The sequence below is a fragment of the Panthera uncia genome, chromosome B4 (genome assembly GCF_023721935.1).
Source record: "Panthera uncia isolate 11264 chromosome B4, Puncia_PCG_1.0, whole genome shotgun sequence".
NCBI lineage: Eukaryota > Metazoa > Chordata > Mammalia > Carnivora > Felidae > Panthera > Panthera uncia.
Window position 1 is genome coordinate 66,689,749 of NC_064809.1, and position 23,284 is coordinate 66,713,032.

The following is a 23,284-nucleotide window of genomic DNA, read 5'->3' on the forward strand; positions in this document are numbered from 1 at the left end:
ACACACACACACACACACACACACACACACACACACACACACACACACATTTTTGCCTCTATGTTAGGTCAGAAAAAAAAAGTCAGATGCTTAAGGCATTTTCTCTTGGATCACCCTAAAATAATAGGTGAAATCAATTTCTGTGAATTAAAAATAACATAATTTTTTTCTAGCTAGTATTAAACAGCTTCCTGGAATTTTTTTTTATTATTAATAAAAGTCTAAGCATTTTTATTTTGGTTTTAGTGTTTTGGCATTGGCTCATTATTACCACTTTATTAAATATACATATTTTGGGACTTTTTCAGGTTCTCTATAGACCCGATGGCCAGCATGATGGCAAGCTGTATTCAACTCATAAACACTCCATAGAAGTTCCAATCCCCAGGGATGGAGAGTATGTTGTAGAGGTTCGTGCACACAGTGATGGAGGAGATGGAGTAGTGTCTCAAGTCAAAATTTCAGGTAAGCCAGTCATTTAAGACACATTTCCATTAATTACTTGTATATTTGTAGGCCATATGGATTCTCAAGAGTAAAGGTAGGATTGGTATGCACACCAGTATCAGTGTTTTCCTAAGGAAATCTGAATTGTCAAGGATGTCCTGAAACTTGGCATTTCTTCCCTTATAAGTCACAAAAGTAACTTTGCAACATACTGCATACTTTTTGATTACTATCTGGGTGACAAAGCATAATTCAAGTACCATAATGCAGGTATGGTAATAGCATTGTGTGGTAACAGATGGTAGCCACACTTACGGTGAGCCTAGCATTACATCTAGACTTGTTGCATCACTATGTAGTACACCTGTAACATTGTATGTCAACTATAGTTCAATGGAAAGAAATACCACAATGCATTAAAATTTTACGTAATAATAGACCATTAAATACTAACATCCGAACTTTTATCAAAAAGAAATTCACGGGGTGCCTGGGTGGCTCAGTCGGTTGACAAGCCTGCGACTTTGGCTCAGGTCATGATCTCATAGCTCATGAGTTCGAGCCCCGCGTTGGGCTATGTGCTGGCAGCTCAGAGCCTGGAGCCTGTTTCAGATTCTGTGTCTCCCTCTCTCTCTGACCCTCCCCGGTTCATGTTCTGTCTGTCTCTGTCTCAAAAATAAATAAACATTAAAAAAATAAAATAAAATAAAGAAATTCACTGGACTACTATTAATACTTTTCTAACTCCTTTTTCTTTGTCCTATGTATATTAGTATAGTAATAAAATAGAAAGACACTAACTAGATGGGAGCTCCTTCCTTTACTATCTCTCTCTGTGTCTCAGCGTATGTGTCCTTATTCTGCAAACTGTATTTCTCACAGCACTGGATAATCCAAAATAAATACTTGAGGCAGTGACTTCATCTCTTGTGTGGACTTGTAGAACACTATTATTTAAATTTTGATACTTTTTTCTCATCCTGCATGCTATAGATTAATTATAATGAATTAAATGATGTTAATTTGAGAGCTTTATGAGTCTCTGAAACACTGCAAGATGCTAAATTAAAGACAGGGATCACTGATTTAGAAAAAAATGATAATTTATAGCTAAATAGATTAATGTATTTGGTGAATAGTGCCATTCTAGAATTTTCTCATTTAAGTTTGGATTTATTTGCAAATTGTTTAAATAGGTTTTCTCATGCATTTAACTTATGTTGATTTTTTTTTTAGTTTAGACATTATTATAGTGTGTCTTTAGAAAATTTGTAAATTGCCAAAATTTGAAAAGAAAAAAGTCATATTCCAAACACTCTAAATTAGCTACAATTAGTGTTCAGTATGTGTGTATGTGTGTGTGTGTATATATATATTTATATATTTATATTTTATATAAATTATATAATTATTATATATTATATATATAATATATTTACAATATATAATATCTTATAAATTATATATTATTTATATATTTATATTTATTTGTATTTACATTTATATATAATTTTGCATTTTTGCTTCTGTTGAATGTATAATGGTATATCCTACTTTTATGAATCATGTTACACAAACAGTCCCCATGTCATTCAAAATGTTTTAAATTTCACTTAAAATTATACACAATATTCTCTCAAATGTATAAGATGTATCTATCCATTTTGGTTTCCACTATAATAAATAATTCTATTTTGAATACATTTTTATAAATTAATCTTTCTGTGGGTTAAATTGAAATAATTTAATAAAGTATTTTACTTTTATGTTGCCAAATTAAAATATATTTATTTAGTTTCCTGTTGTCATTGTATATGAGTGCATTTCCCATTGCATTGCCCCAACATTAGTTTTCCTTTTAGTCATTACTAATGATAGGAGAAGATGGCATGTTTTTATTTTTAAAACATTTTCTAATTTCTGAACTTTGCTAGCACACACTTTGAGTGGTTTCACACTCAACAGGGCTGTTCCACAAAGGAAATCAGAGGGAAATGAGCACCTTATTTTGAGGGTAGTAAAGTGCAAAAGAACCCTGTAAATCGATTTGAAAACCAACCTTCCTTGTTAAGAAGCCTGCCATACCCCACTGCTGCTCTCTTTATTTCCTTACCCTTCATTTTTCATCGCTGATGTGAAGCAAAACCCAGCTTCTGGGGTTGAAACTACAGAAGTTTGTAGCTGGAGATGCCGTAGCAGTAACAGTAGCCTCAGCATAGTGATAACTAGTGATGTGCAGGTAGATGTTAAACAGCAGACTGTCTTAGGGTGAGGAGAAGCCCTGGCTTTTATACTTTGCTAATTTCTGTGGTGTAAATATTTCCGTCATGTCTGATTTCAAACTTCCCACATGACATCACTAAATGTGGAGCTACGATGAAATGCTGAGCAGCACACCATTATGCATATGTGGTGGTAGCCACCACACAGATGCAGAGGAATAACCTCAAGAGCATTGATGATATTAAAATGCAGTAAAATAGGGGCACGTGGGTAGCTCAGTCGGTTAAGCATCCAACTTGAGTTTTGGCTCAGGTCATGATCTCACGGTTTGTGGGTTTGAGCCCCACATTGGGCTCTGTGCACAAAGCCTGCTTAAGATTCTCTCTCTCTCTCTCTCTCTCTCTCTCTCTCTCTCTCTCTCTCTCTCAAAACAAACTGAAAAAAATTTTTTTGTAATGCCAGAACAGGGGCGCCTGGGTGACTCAGTCCGTTCAGCGTCTGACTTCAGCTCAGGTCATGATCTCAGAGTCAGTGAGTTTGATCCCCATGTTGGGCTCTGTACTGACACTCAGAGCCTGTACCCCGCTTCAGATCATGTCTCCCTCTCTCTCTGCTCCCTCCCCTCCATTTGTGTTCTGTCTCTCTCAAAAATAAATAAACATTCAAAGACTATTATTAAAAATGCAGTGAGGAATTAGGAAGTGATGAGTTTTGAGAATTTACTACCTTGTTTTAAACTTCCTCATTTACTTAAGAAATTTAAATAATTTCAATTTTAATAACAGTATTTTTAACCACTTGCTCATCAGTTTTCTAAACAATTAACAATGGGTTCTTGGGAGGTGGCAGAGACCCCATGCTGCCCACCACGGGCACACTCTGACACTAGTGTGAACAGCCCGCGTACAGAAGGCACAGAGCAAGCTATTTTTAGAAACCTCAAGTGAATAATTTCCTTTTTTGCCAACTAACGGGCAATGTTCTTATTAAGGCAGAATTTCTATTATTTATTTCTTATTCTAGCCATGACTCTATGAAGAAACTCCACAACTAACATTAGGAAATGTCAGAGGTTTGGTGGGTCGTCCCATTCTAAAATTTTCTTCTTTAAGTTAGATTCATTTGCAAATTGTTTACCTTATTTGAAATGAAAGAAGCATGTGAATGCAAATGAAAATTTTAGGCTTTCTTGTGAATGTAAAAGACTCCTCATACTTTCCTTTGTTTCTGTTCTCGTGACTAAAATATGATGTCAGGAATAGAGTACATTACTATGTTTTAATGTTTATATAAGCATTATGCTATTCATGTATTCATTCATTTATTTATTCATTCAAGAAATATACATGAAATGCCTACATTATGTCCAGGCATAGTTCATATATATATATATATATTTTTTTTTTTTTCTAATGTTTATTTTTGAGAGAGAGAGAGAGAGAGAGAGTGTGTGAGCGAGGTCAGGGCAGAGCAAGAGGGGACAGTGGATCTATCAGCACAGACCCTGATGTGGGGCTTGAACTCATGAACCGTGAGATCATAACCTGAGTCACAGTCAGATACTCAACCAACTGAACCACCAGGTGCCCCCACAGTTCATATATTTAAAATGTGCTACTATATATGTGTATATATATAGTATATATATATTATATACATTATATATAATATATACTATATATATTATATACATATATATACATATACATACATATATACATATATATACATATATATATACATATATACATATATATACATATATATGTATATATATTTTATACATATTTTATATATATATACATATATATCTCATATCCCTCCTCTTCCACATCACTATCACCCCTTGATGGCCCTACTGTGATTCTAACAATTTTCTTGGCTTCCAGTTTTGGCCTTGTACAGTCCATTCCCTATGCAGCTGCCAGAGGGATCTTTTTATACTTAAATCAAATCATGCAACTCTCCTTTTAAAAAGACTTCCCACAGGATAAAATCTAAATTCCTTACCATGGCCTGTAGTGCTTTATAATAATCTGGCCAAACTCTCTTATCTCGATTAAGTGATTTCATCTTTGTTCCATGACCTTCTTTCTCTTCGTGAACATACATTCAATGTTATCCTTACTTTGAAACATCTGTACTTGTTCCTGCTGCTGCCTGAATTCTCTGAATCTTGGCATGGCAGGTTCATTTTTGTCATTTTTGTTTCTGCTCGGATGTCACCTCCTCAGAGGAGACTTGTATGACCACCAATTTAAGATAGCCCCCTACTCTTCTTCTATATCTTATCACATCACTTTTATTTTATTAATAATATTTATAACTACTCAAAATTACTTCATGTATTAATTTATGCTGTTTATCATCTATCTCCATCCTTACTTGAATGTAAATCTCCATGGGAACAAGCTCTTATCTGACTTCTTCAACCTTTGAATCCCCAGTACTTCGGGGACACATCTGGCACAAAACAGGGTTTTAACAAATAATTGCTAAATGAAGTTACTATTTCTGCGTAGAGTAAAATTTAGTTATAAGAATAACTTGGATAACTTAAATTATGATTTATATTTCCAGAATGTTGATACACTTCTCTCCCTTAGGCACATGGTTTGTATTATGCCATGTGCTAATTCACAGTTTGGTTCTTACAAAGCTTAAGACTTCATATGAGAGATAGTCTAGAAAATTTATTTGACATGGTAACTTGCATCTCTGCTTCTCTCTGACCTGAGCACTGGTACTGCTGTCTTAATACATTATTCCCCATTAGATGTTTACAGTTCACATCTAGGCAAATGTAACACCACAAATGTTTCATCACAAATGTACTATCTCTAAGAAATTCTCTATTGTCTCTTAAGAATCTTTTGTTTTTGTACATCATTAGTAGTTAAATTAAGAATGTGCTAATAGTTACAAAATACTTTGAATGTAAATTTTAATAAGCTAGTTTGGCTTGTTACATATTCACTATAAATTTTAGAATATAGATTATCAAGGATCTGTGGCCATAAATAAATATCCACAGAGAAGTACGTATTTCCTTATTTATGTGTGAATGTGCATATTTTGAGCTTTTATTTTTCTTTTTAGTTTTAGTAAAAGATACCTTAGTCAAATCAAAGAAGACTTTTAAGGGCTTTTTAGAGGCCAGACTTCTTCCTAAGGGCAATCCATAATCATTTGAAAGCTTCAAGGAGGTAGGAATAACAGGATCAGTTGTTTATACTTGAAAAATCACTTTGGTGGTTGTGGAAAATGTATATAGTAGAGAAGAAAGATTTAAGGAGTAGAATTATAAGGTTATCATTATAGAATGATTAGAAGATGATAATGGTCTGTCCTGGAAAGAGGGCAGTGGTCAGTCAGGTCTAGGGTAGGTTCTAAAAGAACAAGACATCTTTTCCATTTGATTTAAAGTTGCTGTATATTCATCTTGTTGATTTTGTATCTCCTAATAAATCTGTAGTTTATTCTGATGTTGCCATAGATGATGCAAACTCAAAATTTAACCTACTACTTTTGGCAACTCCTAAGTTACTAAGTTAAACTATATAACCAAAGCCACTGACTTAAACACTGATGAAAAACGCATTTTGTTTTCTCACTTTGTCCTTATCTTTCCACTAGCAGCAGAGGAAGGACTAGGAAACTGTTCTCTAGATACAATCTTTAGATGTTAACTCTGTTACTCACATGCCCCCTTCTCTACTACCTAAGTTATTAGTACATTGTAAAAGGAACAAGAAGGTAGTTGGGATGTTTAGATTTAATTCATACATTATGAAATTAAAATGTTATATTGATTTCATCACTTTTTCAGTGTAAGCATTTCAAAAGCCAAAATTATTTTGAGCATCTAATCTTGTACAGTAGTCCATATAACAGGAGGAGAGGGTAGTATACATGATGGGCTTAGAATTACTGTATCTTGCCTTCTTTAATGATAGGCTACTATATAATTTAATGACCCCCCCCCCAAATCTGTAATGTTGTAAATGTCCTGTATTATTTGGGACAAATAGATTGCCATGAATAAATTATATACTAAGATGAGAAATTGGAATGGTATGTCATATGAGAGTTGAATGCCATTCTTATAAGTTCATCATGATAACTTTAAAAGCTTGTATTTGTGATTATGGCATAATCAAATATTATTATTTAGGAAAGGCTATCTCTCCAACTATTTTGAAGTAGCCAAATAGTTTGTCTTCCTTTGCTAAGTTCTGTGTGGGATCAATTTGAGAGTTCAAGTGGACCAATCCAGCCTTTGTATTTCTAGGCTGACAAACAGCTTACATTTTAAATTACCTTGGAGTGCCTGGGTGACTCAGTAGGTTGAGCATCCAATTTTGGTTCAGGTCATGATCTCATGGTTCGTGGGTTTGAGCCCCTCATTGGGCTCTGTGGTTACAGCTCAGAGCCTGGACCCTGCTTCAGATTCTGTCTCCCTCTCTCTCTGCCCCTCCCCCACTCATTCTCTGTCTCTCTTTCTCTCTGTCTCAAAAATAAATAAAGCATTAAGAAATTTTTAATTACCTCTAAAGTATAGATTCCTTTCACTAACTTTGAATTATGACTATCCACTTAAAACCTTTTCTGACATCCCAGCTGTACATAACACTCCTACTTTCATAACAATCATGAAATGGAGGGAGAACTATCTGAACAAAATAATATTTTGTGTGTCTCTGCATTTGACTTAAAGATAGCACTTCTGCATCTAAACTAACTCGGGTTTTCCTGGATCTTCTCCAAGGTTTCTTTTAGCTACTAGTAAGTTAACACAAGAGTCCAAATATATTATTTTCTTCATTTATTTAGACTTAGAAATAATTTAGTTGGGAAACTCCCCAGTGGAATGCATTATAAGAATAGAAAGAAAAATTAAAAATAATCCTCCAAGATTTACTTACGACCAAAATAATTTTAGTTTATGAAGGATGGTCTTAGTCTATGAGGCTGTACTTTAGTATTAGAATGTGCAAATAATTTTTTCCTTTGATAAATAAAACTTAGTATTAAAACATTACATATTTTCATAATACTTTTGTTCTCCAGAAAATTGATTCATTTAATATACATCTACCATACACCTACAATGTGTCAGGCATTCTACTTTGTTATTGGTTACAATAATTAACAAGCCCTCCTGAAGCTTGCATTCTAGAGGTTATCAGGAGAATAAAGGACTAACACCAAAAATAAAATCCATTTTTATGTAGGTTTAAGGATTTATAAGAAAAAAATCAGTGGCTAATTTAGAGAATAAAGGAAGTAGAACTGGTTTGAATAGGATGATCAGGTCAAGCCCTAACTAGGTGATGTCTGGTATGAAATTTAAAGGAAAGGAACTAGCCATACCACAAAAGTAGGAATGAGAGTCACAGGCGCAGGGAGTGCAGGAAAGAGCCCGCCATGTTCAAGAAGCTGAAAGGAGGCCAGGGTGACTGGTGAGTAGCAGTGGGGGTTGTGCTGGAGACAGCATAGGGGAAAACACCATGAAAGGCCTGGCCTTGACTGCATCTCAGACTCATTTCAGACCATTTTTTCGCTTATTCCAACTCCCATCGCCCCATCCTTGAAGCCTTCCATCAGGAGTCCGCACTTTATTCTGGGGGGAATATCAGCGTGTTTTCAGAGATGAGTGATGCAACCTGATCAAAGACCATTTTTGTTGTAGTGTAGACAGTATATTGATGTGGAGCAAAGGGGAGTTGGTAAAGAAGAGAGCAAGTCTGAAAGCCCATCAGCGTAGGTAGATTCCCTTCCAGAAAGAATCATTTTATAAGATAACAAGTCTGTTACTCCTCTGAGATGCAAAGCAAACTACAAGACCTTTTCTAGGACAAATGATTAAAGAATGTGTACGGAGACATTATATATGCTTCAGAGGGAGAAAACACTTTAGAAGGTTTTCTGTACGAATTATCAAAATATGTGAAATTTAGTGATAAAAAAGATAAGAATAGCAAAAAAGATTCATAAAGTTGCTGGAGGGAAATGTCTACATCATTTTGTTTGACTCTTTTCCAAGCATTGGAATTCTCTGCAGGACATTCATGGCTTTTTCTCTCTCAACCTCAGTTCAAACACTATCTGTGATGGGGAGCCAGTTCACCCATTTTACAAGCAGCCCTTAGACTTATCAATAACCTTAATCAATAGATTATGGATCTCTGATCAATCCTATAGTAGTTGAACTAGTTTCTGATAAAATCTACCTCATAGGATCAACCCATAGCTTTCTATGAAGTTCTTTCTTTTCTGTCTTCTTTCAGTGAAAGAGGTTTCATCTTTGAGGAAAGATGAAACATCTCTGGATATTTTAATCAGGTATTGAATTAGATTCTTAAACAGAAAATAAAACCTTTTATAAGAGTTGTTAGAATGTCTGCTGGCTTTAAGAAAAATAAGAAATTGCAGTGGAAAGGAGCCCCTGTTGGTGGTCCATCTGCCTGCAGCTCCCAAGTGAGGGAACCACAGGAGAAGCTGTGAGGGCACTGGCACCACTGGAACCTTGGGCACCATCGAGGCCCAGAGCCCTGCCCACTGCTGCAAAAGCAGCAGGAGCTTCTGCTTTTCTGGGCCCTTCCACATCCCACCCCTTCTCTGTGCCTCTCATTGGCAAGAGCATCTAGGAATGTAGTTCTCACGTTTTTATCCCAGGGATAGGCAGAAGGACATAATGACCACCAGAAATGCTGCTGCAAATCCAAGAAAAAATGTAGCACACTTTCTCCAAAACTAAGTAGCTTTGCATGATAACCATCAAAACTGACAAGAAAGGGGCACCTGGGTGGCTCCGTCGGTTAAGCTTCCGACTTTGGCTCAGGTCATGATCTCACGGTCCGTGAGTTCGAGCCCCGCATCGGGCTCTGTGCTGACTGCTCAGAGCCTGGAGCCTGTTTCAGATTCTGTGTCTCCCTCTCTCTCTGCCCCTCCCCTGTTCATGCTCTGTCTCTCACTGTCTCAAAAATAAACCTTAAAAAAAAAAAAATAAAAAAAAAAACTGACAAGAAAAACCCAGCCAAACCTGGCTTTTTAGGATATGTTAAATGAAATTAGAGAAAAGAAGTAAAATTGCTCTTAACTTATAAATTGATTTCATGATATAGAAATCCGTATTAGAAACACTATTAAAAATATAGGGCGAGAAAACCCGTAGCTATCGGGGCTGCATTATAAATATATCTAAAAGGGAGACTTACCTAAGATATAGAAAATAATGATTAATATCACTTGATCACCAACAATCACAGATAACAATGTGGCAACTATATTTAGTTATTCTGTATATTGTCTTTTTAATTTTTTTTTTTAATTTTTTTTTTCAACGTTTATTTATTTTTGGGACAGAGAGAGACAGAGCATGAACGGGGGAGGGACAGAGAGAGAGGGAGACACAGAATCGGAAACAGGCTCCAGGCTCTGAGCCATCAGCCCAGAGCCTGACGCGGGGCTCGAACTCACGGACCGTGAGATCGTGACCTGGCTGAAGTCGGACGCTTAACCGACTGCGCCACCCAGGCGCCCCTGTCTTTTTAATTTTTTTGGATGTTTGTTTCTGAGACAGAGAGAGACAGAGCATGAGTGGGGGAGGCGCAGAGAGAGAGGGAGACACAGAAGCTGAAGCTGGCTCTAGGCTCTGAGCTGTCAGTACAGAGCCCAACGTGGGGTCGAACTCACAGACCGCGAGATCATGACGTGAGCCAAAGTTGGACGCTCAACCAACTGAGCCACCCAGGCGCCCCTCTGTATTTTCTTTTACAGTGTTATAATAACATCATAATGGACAACATTGTATATAAATCTTTTTTTCAAAATTTCTTATTTTTTAGAAAAGATTCTCACAAGTAGAATACTGGATTAGAAGGCAGAACCTTTCAAACACTTGGCAAATATTTGATAATTGCCAAATTGCTATCTAAACAGTAATGCCTATATTTTATCATTAAACAATTTTTACTAGCATTTCAGTATTCAAAAATTCTTGGTTAATTGGGCAAAAATATCTCATAATTTTTATTATTTTTAATTACTATTGAGGTGAATAATATGTTTAATAGCTACTTATATTTTTATTTCTAAGAAGTTCTGTTTATGTTTTTTTCTCTGTTTAACATTAATAATTTTCCTTAAAATTTTATGCTCATTTTGTAAAGCAATGTAATTAGCATTTTCATACCCTATTTGTAGCAAATATTTTTTCAAGTTTGCATTTCAAAGTCATTAATGTTAGATCAATATGGTTCATTTATGTGCAAAATAATGAATTCTCATCTTAAAAACCTTCAAATATTTAGTGCATACAAACAAGCTATAGAATAATAGATATGATTTAAGTCCACTTCTATGAAATCCAAAAGCAGAAAATAATGAAGCAATGTTTAAAGAGGTATGTAAGTGACATGTAAAACTTTCCCCCAAAAGAGAAAAATGCTTAACACAAAATTCAGTACCATGTTGCCTTGTGAGGGGGCAGAGGGCAATCAGGAAGGGGCTTATAGGATGGTGACAATGTTATTTCTTTGCCTGGCTGTTAAGTATGCAAGTGGTCTGTTGTTGTTGTTGTTGTTTTTGTTAAATTATATTTTTAAAAGTACTAATTTACATAATTTATTTCAAAGTTGTAGAAGTTAAAAGAGGATTGACAAAGTTGATGAATAAGAAAGTTTATTGAATCTGACATTTTAGAGGTGTCTATTACCTTGCTAGAGCTACCATAACAAAGTTCCACAGACTGAGTGGTTTAAACAATAATTCACTTTCTCACAGCTCTGAAGGCTAGAAGTCTGAGGTCAAAATGTCAGCAGGGTTGGCTTCCTTGGATTATAGACAGCTGTCTTCCCCCTATCTTCATGGGGTCTTCCCTCTGTATGTTTGTGTCCTGAGTTTTTCTTCTTATAAGAAAACCAGTCATATTGGATTAGAGCTGACCCTAATGACCTTATTTTAACTTAATTACCTCTTTAAAGACTATCTCTGAATACAGTCACATTCTGAGGTACTGAGGGTTAGGGCCTCAACATGGGAATTTGAAGGGACAAAATTCATCCCATAACAAAGTTACTGGTAATTTCTGGTAATTTCAAGAGAAAATCTTCCATAAAATACTGTGGGTGAAGGTCTTATTTCTTTCTCTAAGCCAACCTCCCAGAGCTTACTTTCTAAAGAGAGGAGGCAAGATCAATCAGTCAACATATAACAACAGATAGTGATAATACCTGAAGAAGAAAGTAAACCAGAAGAAGGTAGGTAAAGAGTGATGGAAGATAGCTAGGACCTACATTTTCAATGAGTGGGAGGAACAGCTTGCTCTGATGAGATAACACTGGAAAAGAGAACCATATGAGGTGAGGGAAAGGTCCATGTGGTTATCTGGAGGAAAAGTATTCCTATTCGAACAATATAAAGCCTTATTCTAGGAGTGCCTTTGGCTGTTCAAGGAACAGCAAGGAGACCAGTGTTACTGGGACTGAGCAAGGCGTGGGGAGAGTAGACACAATTATGGTGGAGAAGTAGTTGGAACCTGAATCATAACAAGGTTTACAGGTCCTGGTTAAAGACTGGATTTTACTCTAAATGTGATGAGAAGCCATTGAAGCATTTTAAGATGGGAAATGGCATGATCAGATGTATATTTTACAAGTCTTATTTTATCTGTTCTTTGGAAGGAAGTAGAAATCTCATAAATGGTGGACCAGAAATCACTGTGAATCTCTAGAAACAGGGAGAGTGGTTACAAACCAAAAGGTGACAGTCTAAGCTAGAGATGAAATCAGCTTTGACTAGTGTGGTCATAGTAGAAGTGAGAAGTACAGTCAGGATTTATTTGGAAGAAGACCCAACAATATGTTCTGATGATTTGATAAGGGATGTGAAAGAGGATTTGGCATGACTCTAAGAATTTAGATTAGGCAACAGAATCATCTAGTGAAATGGCCAACAGAATCATCTACTAAAAATAGATGACTGGAGAAAAGGAGGAAGAGCTCAAATTTTGATGTGCTAGTTCATGCTATGTCCATCAGTCATCCAGATGGAGATAGATTTAAAAAAAAAAAAAAGGAAAAGAATCATCTAGCAAAACTGAGAGACCAGCTGAGGTCAAATAACAAATTTGTCAGAGAACCAAGTGGCATAATTATATAACTATCTGTAATTCATACAAGCCTGGATACAGAGAAAGCAGATGGTTGTTGACATCACCCAAAGTTGGCAACTTGCATGGTTAATGTAGTAGGAGATAAGGGAAACAAGGATTCATTGCTTTTAGTTGAATAATTTAAGTAGCTGAGCAGAGAGATTGTATCTATTAAAATATTTTCAGCTGTCTATAACAAACCTTCAACTCTAAATTGCTTAAGAAATAGGTGGCTATTAGGCCTTAGTGAAATCAGTGTCTCAAAAATGTAATCAAGGCCATTCCCTCCCAGCATCTTACATCTCCACCAGAGGGGTCTCAGAACCGGGTGTATTTAAGGCTGATTCTCTCTGTGGTTATAGTATGGCTGTAGCAAAGCTAGGAATTAGTGCACGCAGACTCTATAATGTCCAAGGAAGAAGGGGTATGTCTCTGTCAAAGCTCCATCTTAAATGAAGGACCTTTACCAGAGACTCTCTGAAAATCTTTTCCATATTGTCTCAAATTGGTTTTACTAAACTAGTAAAATGGCATTTCCACGAATGCTCAAAGTGATCAAGATTTAATTCAGATGGGGATGGTGAAAATTTCTTCAAGGAGTGAACATCTGAGCAAAAACTGGAGAGTATATTGGCAAGGAAACAGAAAAAGATTTCTACTTAATATTAAAAGTTAGATAACAAGATGAATAATGAGGTAAATAACTAAAATAAATAAATGAGGATATAGAAAAATGAAGAAGGGAAAACTGGGTCAAAGAGCAGCTTCATAAAAGTGCAACAGAAGGACAAAAAGTTATAGGAAAGATACAGTTAGTTTCAAAAATAGACAATTTAGGCAGGATTATTTTTACTGAGGTAATAAGGAATGGTAATCACATGTGAATTTTTAGATTAAAACAAGGATTAATAATGTTGAACAAGTTACCAAGGATTATGTCCATAAACTGAGAGAAGTCCGATCTAAAGTCAGTAACTGTTAAAGAATATTTGGATGGGTAAACAGAAATGTTCAAGGAAGAGTTTAAGTAATTACTGCTGTAGGAAAATTGTAACTATTTTTGCTTTGTTTTGTAATTTAGATTATATATTCTGCAATACTCAAACCTATGAGACAATCCCTTCCCCTCAAAGACTGCATTTGGTGATGTTTTCTAAATTTAAAAAGTTGAACTAGGAGGTTAGAATCTGAAAAGAACATTGCTAATGGAACCTAGCATGGTTAGGGACTCCTACATAAAGTAAGTGTTCTCAAAAAAGGAGTTGTAAATTAAAGGAATTTATCAGTTTTGAAGAATGTAATTACACAGAAGAAGTTTCAGAAAATGAAGCAGTTGTACTAAGGGAGATATCTTCATTCAAAGATGAACTTTTCTGAATTTGGGGTATCAGCAAAATTCCAGTTTTATTAAATAGTTCTCTATTTTCATCTTGTTTTCATAATCCCAAACTCTGTGGAATATAAAGTTCCAACAAATTTTTTGTGTCAATACATTGATCATGAGAAAATGAATAATCTTTTGCAATGGCATGTCTTATATGTATAATTTTAATTATTAGTAAGCTCAATTTTGCACATTTATGAATGTTGGTACATTAGTGGCATAAAAATTACAGTAAGATTCTCTATTCTCTATACACAAATGGAGTGAAAATATTCTATAATCCTAAGGAAGAAATATTAGGATATAGGTACACCCCCTCAAATCATAGGATGTTGCTTTATATTTTCGCCTTAAATAAGAGCAACAAATAAGTGAATTAAAATAATTATGTTATCTTTGACATATACATCAACCATCAAAACACCATTTCAAAATTAATTTCCTTTGAAACATTATAGGCTATGTTGAAATTTGTAACCCTTTCAGGAAAATATAAAGATAATTATCTGTGCTGAGAAAGAGAGTTGACTTTAAATTTTCACTCTGTAGTTTTGATATTTGCCCACAGTAACACAAATTTTAAAACTACTTAGAAAAGAAAATGAGTTTGTCATTGTTAAAACTGAATCCCTGGAAATTTCTCACAAATAGAACTGGAAACCTTCAATGCTATAATAAGAAGGAATATGAAACACTTAAACTGGAAAGTGATATATCAACATATTAAAATGGTCCATTTAATACTACTTTAGGGACCAGCTTTAGTGATTTATGAAAGGAATGTTTGGGTCTCAAAGTCCTTCCCAAAGTTAGGTAAGGCTAGAAGTCAGCCCCCTCAGTAGATTATTCACAGTATGAAAGCAATTCAGTGAAGCAAAAGACATTCCAGAGGCACTTTTTACAGACACCTTCTGCAAAATGAGCCAGACCAAGAGGAAATAAATCGTTTAGAACATATTACAAAAGTATGTATTTCTCCCGCCAGTTGTCTTTCTTCAGTAACCTACAGCTTCAGGCCCTGCAAATTAACACCCTTGGTCACATGGCCATTAGAAGCTGGAAGAGTGAAGGATGTTGTAGATTACAGAGGAGTAGCTTAAGGAGACTCAATCCACAGGGGCTGCTTCAAAGTAGATGTGCCCAAAAGTTGTGAATTCTTTGGATATGAACATCTGTGTGGATGATCCTTCCAATGCCCTGGACTTTCAATTCCTCTTTCTTGATGATCTTGTCTTCCTGCCCTGCCTCAGTAACCTGCTTCTGATCACAATGGAGACAGGGGTTCACAGACCTAAATGTGAACTAGAACATGAGTGGTCCCCATGGGCTGCCTTGGTGGATCAGTAGGTTGAGCGTCCAACTTTAGCTCAGGTCATGACCTCATGGTTCGTGGGTTTGAGCATTGCATTGGGCTCACTACTGTCAGCATAGAACCTACTTCAAATCCTCTGTCTACCTCTTACTTTGTCCTTCCCCTGCTCCCTCTCTCTCTGTCAAAAATAATACATAAAACATTGAAAAAAAACAAAAACAAAAAGATGAGTGGTCATTGAAAATTTAATGAGAAAAAATGACATGGTAACTTTCACTAATTGCTAAGTCAAATGTATTATTCCTTGAAATATAAATTGAAGTAACAAATTACTGTCACCAATAACAATTGCAGATATTCTCATATATTTCATCTGTTGCAGTATTACTGCTTCAAAAATATGGCATTTATTAGACCTGACTTTTGTTCTTATTATTTGATGTGCACATAAAATTTTATTGTGCTAATAAACATATATTTGCTTTCTTGATATTTCTATAAATGTATCTCAATATAATTGTTTTTTCCTTTAATTCTAGATATTATATTTAATGTATGTGAAAGCATTATTTGTAGCATTCCATGGCCTGTAATTAAAACCACTACCTTATCTATAGTTTGCCTCATTCTCCCTTTATGCTCCTCACGTAGCCAAGCCAAACTATGATTAAATACAAATTTCTGTTGTACTATGTGCCTGAATAGCTCCTGCCAAGATCTCCCTGTCCATTCCCATGCCCAAAATTTACCCCCAACACTATCTGCCTGGAGACCCTCAGGTCTAAGCATTCCCATAGGTCGCATTTACTACACTAACCAAAAGTAGCCCAGGAGTCCCTGATTAAGGAGTTCTGGGTGCTCCTTTTATGATTCCATTTCTATCCATACATAACTCTTAAAACCTCTCACTCTGACCTCTGGAATTCATAGTCAGTCATCAGCAAAGTCTCCTGTAGTGTCCATCTCTTCACTGAATATTTCCTTCCCCTTAATTCATCTGAAACCTTGCTCTACCCAATGACATTGCTTCTCCTGCAGTCTGTTCAGACACCGTGGACACTGGGCCTGGTGGCAGGGTAGTTGTCCTTGCTTCTTGTCGCTGCTTCAGTAGTATTCTCCTTTCTTGTCCAAAACACCCTGCTTGGAATCTCATAGCATTTGTTCCTCTCATTCATTTTCCCTTTTTGAAGTTTTTTTTTTGTTTTGTTTTGTTTTGTTTTGTTTTTTTTGTTTTTTTTTTTTTTTACCAATTCCCTGGATCATTTCTATTCATTCCTTGAGGAGTTACAAGCCCAGATCACTGCAAATGTCTCCAAAACTATTTCTGTCATACCTTTTGTTGATTTCAATATGCATATAGATAATCCATACATTACCCTATCCTCTCACTTGAAACACTGCTCATTTATGTTGTCCTTCCTGTGGTTCCATTCCCACCTTATTATTGCTGTTTTTATAATATCAAAGAGTCTAGTCTCTGACCACCACCTATCTTTCCTCTCATCTTTTAGTACTCTGACTTCCAAAATTTTTGACCCACAAGAAACCATAAGCCATTGATCTTATCACTTTTTCTGTTTCTCTCTTAATTTCTTCATATCTACCTTAATTCCCACAGACACAGATTATAATTACTCCTTTTTATAGAATCCCCACACATATCTTTACTTCTCTTACTTCACATACTCTCTTGATATTTCATGGATTAAGTCCAACTGTTCACTTATATCTATGTTTACGTTCTCAAAGCTAAAGGTGGCTAAAGAAAAATACCCAACATTAAGACTGGTTACACCACCTTGAATTCATGAGAACTCACTTTAAGCGGGACCACAGTGCTGCTGGGCCATTCCACTAGATTTTCCTCATACGTTCATTCTTATCCTCTTCTTGACAACTCTTTTGCACTTCTCCTTCCTTCAGTTTCCAACATATCTTTCCTATCTTCATCTTTTGTCAATAACTTCTTCTGTTTTTCTGAGAAAATGGAAGAAGTCAGAAGCAGCCAACATCTAAATATGTGCCATACTTTCCCTCCTAATACCCTGAAGGAACTCGGTGTTCTTTCTTACTCAAGGTCCACTCTCCACATATGAGACAGATTCCAACACCTCTTGTTAATTCAAGGGTATTGCCTCAGCCATTCTTTCTTTTCTCTTCTGCATCATAATTTTCCTTTTCTCTATTCATTTTTTTTGCATCACCCTACAAGCATTTAGCAATAGTTCCCATCTTTAAGGGGGAAAAGAAAAGAAAAGGAATGGAAAGCAAACGAAAGGAAAGGAAGGGAAACGAAAGGAAAGGAAGAGAAGGGAAGGGAAAAGAGAAAAGAAAAGAAAAGAAAAGAAAAGAAAAGAAAAGAAAGCTCTCTCCTTGTAGCTATTGCAAGATTCTATGATTTTCTTCAGAGCAAAATGCAACAGATAATTTGTCCATCTTCACAATCTGTAATTCCCCTCTCCAATTCTGTCTTAAATTTGCTTCAATCAGGTTTTCATTCCAACACTGTATCAAAAATGTCTTGTGAAGGTCACCAATGACCTTCATGTTTTTAATCAAGGAGTCAGTCCTTATTTAATCTCTTAGTAGCATCAATACAGGTGATCACTTTCTCCTCCTTGGCTTTCTGGGCACCAGTTTCTCTTGATTTTCCTCCTCCCTCACAAGCTGCTGTTCTCAGTCTCCTTTGCTGGCTCCTGGTCATATTTCCAACTTTTGAACTTAAAATGCCCTAGGACTCAGTACTTCAGTAACTGTATCCCTCTTAGTGTCTAAGTAATCTTATACAGTTCCAAGGATTTAAAGGCTGAAAGCTCTCCATTATAAGTCTCTGATTTATTCAACTCTCTAATCACTAACCACTATTTCTGCTTACATATCTAAAGTAAACTTTCCCCCTGGCCCACTATATTTGCTCTTCCTACATTTTTACCCATCTCAACAAAATATTTCCAATATTCCTTGAAGTCATCTTTGACTTTTTTTCCTCCTTACATACCATATTCATTTCATCAAAAAATCTTATTGGTTTCACCACTAAAATATATCTAGAAACCTCTAGGTTTGCTGCCACCATCATGGTTCAGTGATCATGCTTTATCTTCAGGATTATTGCATTAGACATCTGTGTTCTCTGCTTTGTGCTTAGCTAGCACCATACAATTCATTCTCAACAGAATGACCACAGTGATCATTTTCACATATGTCGCGCTTACCTGTACAAAAACTTGCAATCACATTCCATCTTACTCAGAATAGGACTAGGTCCCATATTCATTTTTGTATTTTGTCTTATCTGTCTCAACCTTGGCCAGTACCATTATCTCCCCAGCTCATGAAATATAAATCTATTTCTGTGAGATTCTTAATTGGTTTTCTAATACCCTGAAAAATTTGACTCCTCTAATCAAGATGCCTATATTATTCCTATATATTTGTATATATTTGTATTACTTATATGCATTGATTATTTAGAAAAGGTATATTCTATTCTTTATATGTAGAATAGGATTAAGTGTCTATCTTGTATGTGAGTAATAAGTGATGAATAGATTGTTACCTCCTGTTATTATGAATAGTAAATGATACTATGTACTATTATTGTGAATAATAAATGAATACATCAAAATCTGTTTTATTATGCCTTAAACTTTTGCCATCCAATTCCAAACAAAAGCATGATTGGGAGAGATAATACTCCATATCAGTGTTTCTCAACCTTGTTTCATTACTACCTCACTAATAAGCCCTTTTACACATTTTTGCCTAGAAACTGTGCCACCCATGACATTTTAATACCACAGATATTCTGCATATCTCTTCATGTACATTTTGCATCTTTGGAGATGCAAAAACCATTGTACTATCTTAGATCCTTTCAACTCGCAAGATCTAGTTTTCATCTCCATGAGGGCCATATTGTCCCTCTGGAGAATGCATTCTCTCTGGAGTTACCCCCTTCCATCCATTCCCAAGAGATGCAATCATTTTCTGAATTTATCAGTACAAAAGGTCAGTGAGCTGTGTTTTTACGAGACATTTTTTGCACCTTCATAGGATTAATTTTTATCGTATTGTACTTTGGTATTTTGCTATTGGCTTATCCTGAGGAACGTTATAAAAAAAAGAACAAAAGCAAAAAACAATTACATAAAATCTACTACCATATTATTAGATGGTTGTAGAGGATATGTTTTGCTGTACTACACAGTGTCCTTCTTTTAAGGAACGATGGTTAAAAATATTCTTAAGTAGGGATGAATCTAGACAAGTAAATGCCCTGGCCCAGGCTAGTAAATAAATATTTAAATAAGATAATTTAATATTTAACATTAAATAAGTATTCTTGAAATTTTTGTATACTATTTAATGGGAAGGATGAGATCTTATTAGAAGTAGGTTGTGAAATATGACCACTGTTGTCTAAATTCTAGAAAAATCGATCTCCTCAGCACCACTCCCCCTCTCTGACACACACACACACACACACACACACACACTCAAAAAGGAAAAATACATACAGTTAAATAAATCCATTCTCCTCTGTAGGCAACTAATATATTACTTATTAGAGCATATTTATTAGGAAATCTATGTTCTATGCACATACACTCTAAGTTACAAATATCTTCCTTCCATACAGTACTTTCCATGAAAAGGAATTCAGGTGAGGGAGGGGAGATGAAAAACAACCCCTCTGGTAAATAAACTTTCTGGGGTGACTGGGTGGCTCAGTCGGTTGAGCATCCAGCTTTGGCTCAGGTGACAACCTCATGGTTCATGGGTTCAAGCCCCACGTCAGGCTCTGGGCTGACAGCTCAGAGCCTGTAGCCTGCTTCAGATTCTGTGTCTCCCTCTCTCTCTGTGCCTCCTCTGCTCCTGATCTGTCTCTCAAAATAAATAAAAACATTAAGAAAAGTTAAAAAAAAAATACTTTCCTAATTTGTTGCATTTCTAGTATTGTGTTAGCATCATGATGGATTGTTATTCCAGGGACCTGCCCAGATGGACTGCCCCTTAACCTCTTATCTCAGGACCAGAAATAGAAAAGCCTTTCTTGAGCACATTACCTGTTTTTGTTTTTATTTGTTTGTTTGTTTATCATTTGGATAATTAACTTAATGACTGATCTATTTCTCTGTGTTGCTTGGCCAAAGCTCAGAGCCATATTTCTGACATACCTATAGCAAAGTATATAGGTCATTGTATATTTTAATTGAAGATATGTGAATGTAAGTAAAGTGCTTTTTAAATAACTACTTCATAAATATTAGTAATATTAGTAGCAGCATTGGTGCATGTTGTTGTTGCTATTTTGATATCATTTTCTCCTAGCTTAGTCTATTTTTTCCTAAATTTATTTTCCTTCTTCTCAATTTCCTTATTTTTCCTTTGTCATAATTTATGTATCTTTGCAAACTATCTTAAAACCTTTTTAGAATTAGGAAGCATATAACTTATAGGTAAATATTTATATTTTATTCTCCAAAAACCCTGGCAAAGCATTTCGACTCAATATTTATTTTCCCAGATTAACTAGCAAAAAAAGTTACCTAAATAAATAGTGATGTGTTAAAATGTCTTAAGAACACAGATCATAAATGTCTAAAGAGCATGTATTGACCCTCAAGAACTACAAGACACATGTATCAGATTTCTAACATATGCATGATTAAAATATAAGATTGAAATATAAGATAAAAAGAAATTCTTTAAATATAGCAAGTCATAAAGAACGTATTCTAAAATAAAATAAAATCTGGAGAAAATGTTAAAAATGAAAAATTGACACAATTAAAAAGTGCTTATTATTTAGTATGATGATTTTCATGACAACTGGAGAACTGTTATATATGATTCTAAGACTACAAAGAAATTGTAATTCAAGGAGAAACCTGAAACACAAGGCAAACCCGCTTAATAGAGAAAGATTGGAAGTAGGGAAAATGGTGCTACCATATATGAAATATATAGCCATCATAATTCTTATATATATTCTTCCAAATACCTCAACTAATGTAGTAACATTATATATTCCGAGGTTTTGGAGAGAGCTTTGGTTTTTATAAATGGAAGGACATTCTTTCTTTTTATATAGTCATTAAGTGCTGCCTAAACCTCCAAACATATAAATATACTGACATGGGTACCTGATACCCAACATGAATTTGATATAGAGAATAAAGTCCTACACAGATAAAAATGTATTTAGTTTCTGTCTCTTTTGTTCTCCCTGAATATATTTTTCTGCTAATAACACAGAGCTGGTCTTTTAGAGGATTGCTCATTTCTGGAAAACTGGTTATTTTGTGATTTTGTTAATTACTTTGCCTTTTGTAAGGGTGATTTTGATGGCTGAACACATCTTTTTGCAGCTCCCTGAAGCCATATATTATTTTTTGTGTTTTACCTAGGACTGAAAAGCTTTCTTTACCGAAAAGAAATTTAACTGATCCTTAAAACATTTAAACTAAGTAAGATATGTTTAAAAATCATTACAAAAAAGATACTATCTTATACCTGTTGAGTTATTACACTTCTGTAGAACTTTGGGTCCAAGTAAAGACATAATACAATCTGGGGCGCCGGCGTGGTTCAATCAGTTAAATGCCAACTTCAGCTCAGGTCATGATCTTGTGGTCTGTGAGTTTGAGCCCGGGTCAGACTCTGTGCTGACAGCTCAGAGCCTGGAGCCCGCTTCAGATTCTGTGTCTCCCTCTCTCTCTGCCCCTCCCCTGCTCATGCTCTGTCTCTCTCTGTCTCAAAAATAAATAAAAACATTAAAAAGATTTTTTTAAAAAGTGAGTTATATTTAAAGGTGTATCTAAAAATTACAATAAAAGATACTATCTTATATCTGTTGAGTTATTACACTTATGTAGAACTTTGGGTTCAAAAAAAGACATAAGACAATTTGGGTCACCTGGGTGGCTCTGGGTTAAGTGTCGTACTCAGGTCATGAGCTCATGGTTCGTGAGTTTGAGCCCCATGTCCAGCTCTGTTCTGACAGCTAGAGCCTGGAGCCTGTTTCAGATTCTATGTCTCCGTCTCTGACCCTTCCCTGCTCAAACTCTCTCTCTGTCTCTAAAAAATAAATAAACATTAAAAAAATAAAAATAAATAAATAAGTTATAAATTATAATTGATTAAGTAATAAATGCCAGGAGTTACAGCATCGATATTAAAAGAAAAAGAAAGAATATACATTATAGGCAATATTAAACTCAGAATTATAAATATTTCCTAAGGCATATTTCATTGTAAGCATTTTTCTATCAAGTAAGAATTTCTGTTAATGCCTAGTATTTTTAAAAATATTTATTTATTTATTTTGATAGAGAGACAGAGAAAGAACAAGGCAGGGGAGGGGCAGAGCAAGAGGGAGAGAGAGAATCCCAAGCAGGCTTCACACTGTCAGCTCAGAGCCAGACGTGGGGCTCAATGTCAGAAACCATAAGATCATGACCTGAGCCAAAATCCAGAGTTGGATGATCAACTGACCTTGCTTGTTCATATTTACAAATTGAGTACTCTAGTGGATGTGATTAGATGTAATGATTGCTTGATTTTGAGTCTAAGACAAGTGGGGGTTTTATAGGGACACTAATTCTTTATAATACTTTTTCTCAGGAATGGTCCTCTGGGACATGCATAGATAAACAGACCCTGCATAGAACTACAGCAGAAGGGGAATCCAAAGCAGCAGCTGGTGATTAAATGTAAAAAAAAAAAAAAAAAAAAAAAAAAAAAAAAAAAAAAAAAA

The 23,284-nt window shown here is 35.3% G+C and overlaps 1 protein-coding gene across 2 annotated transcripts in view; it reads left to right on the plus strand.

Annotated features, from left to right (window-relative positions):
• Nucleotides 1-23,284, plus strand: part of CNTN1 (contactin 1) — a 364,093-nt gene that overhangs the window by 319,445 nt on the left and 21,364 nt on the right. For both annotated transcript variants that reach the window (XM_049625293.1, XM_049625294.1), the window contains one exon: nucleotides 309-465. In XM_049625293.1, the coding sequence (XP_049481250.1) occupies nucleotides 309-465 (157 nt within the window). The remainder of the gene's footprint in view (nucleotides 1-308; nucleotides 466-23,284) is intronic.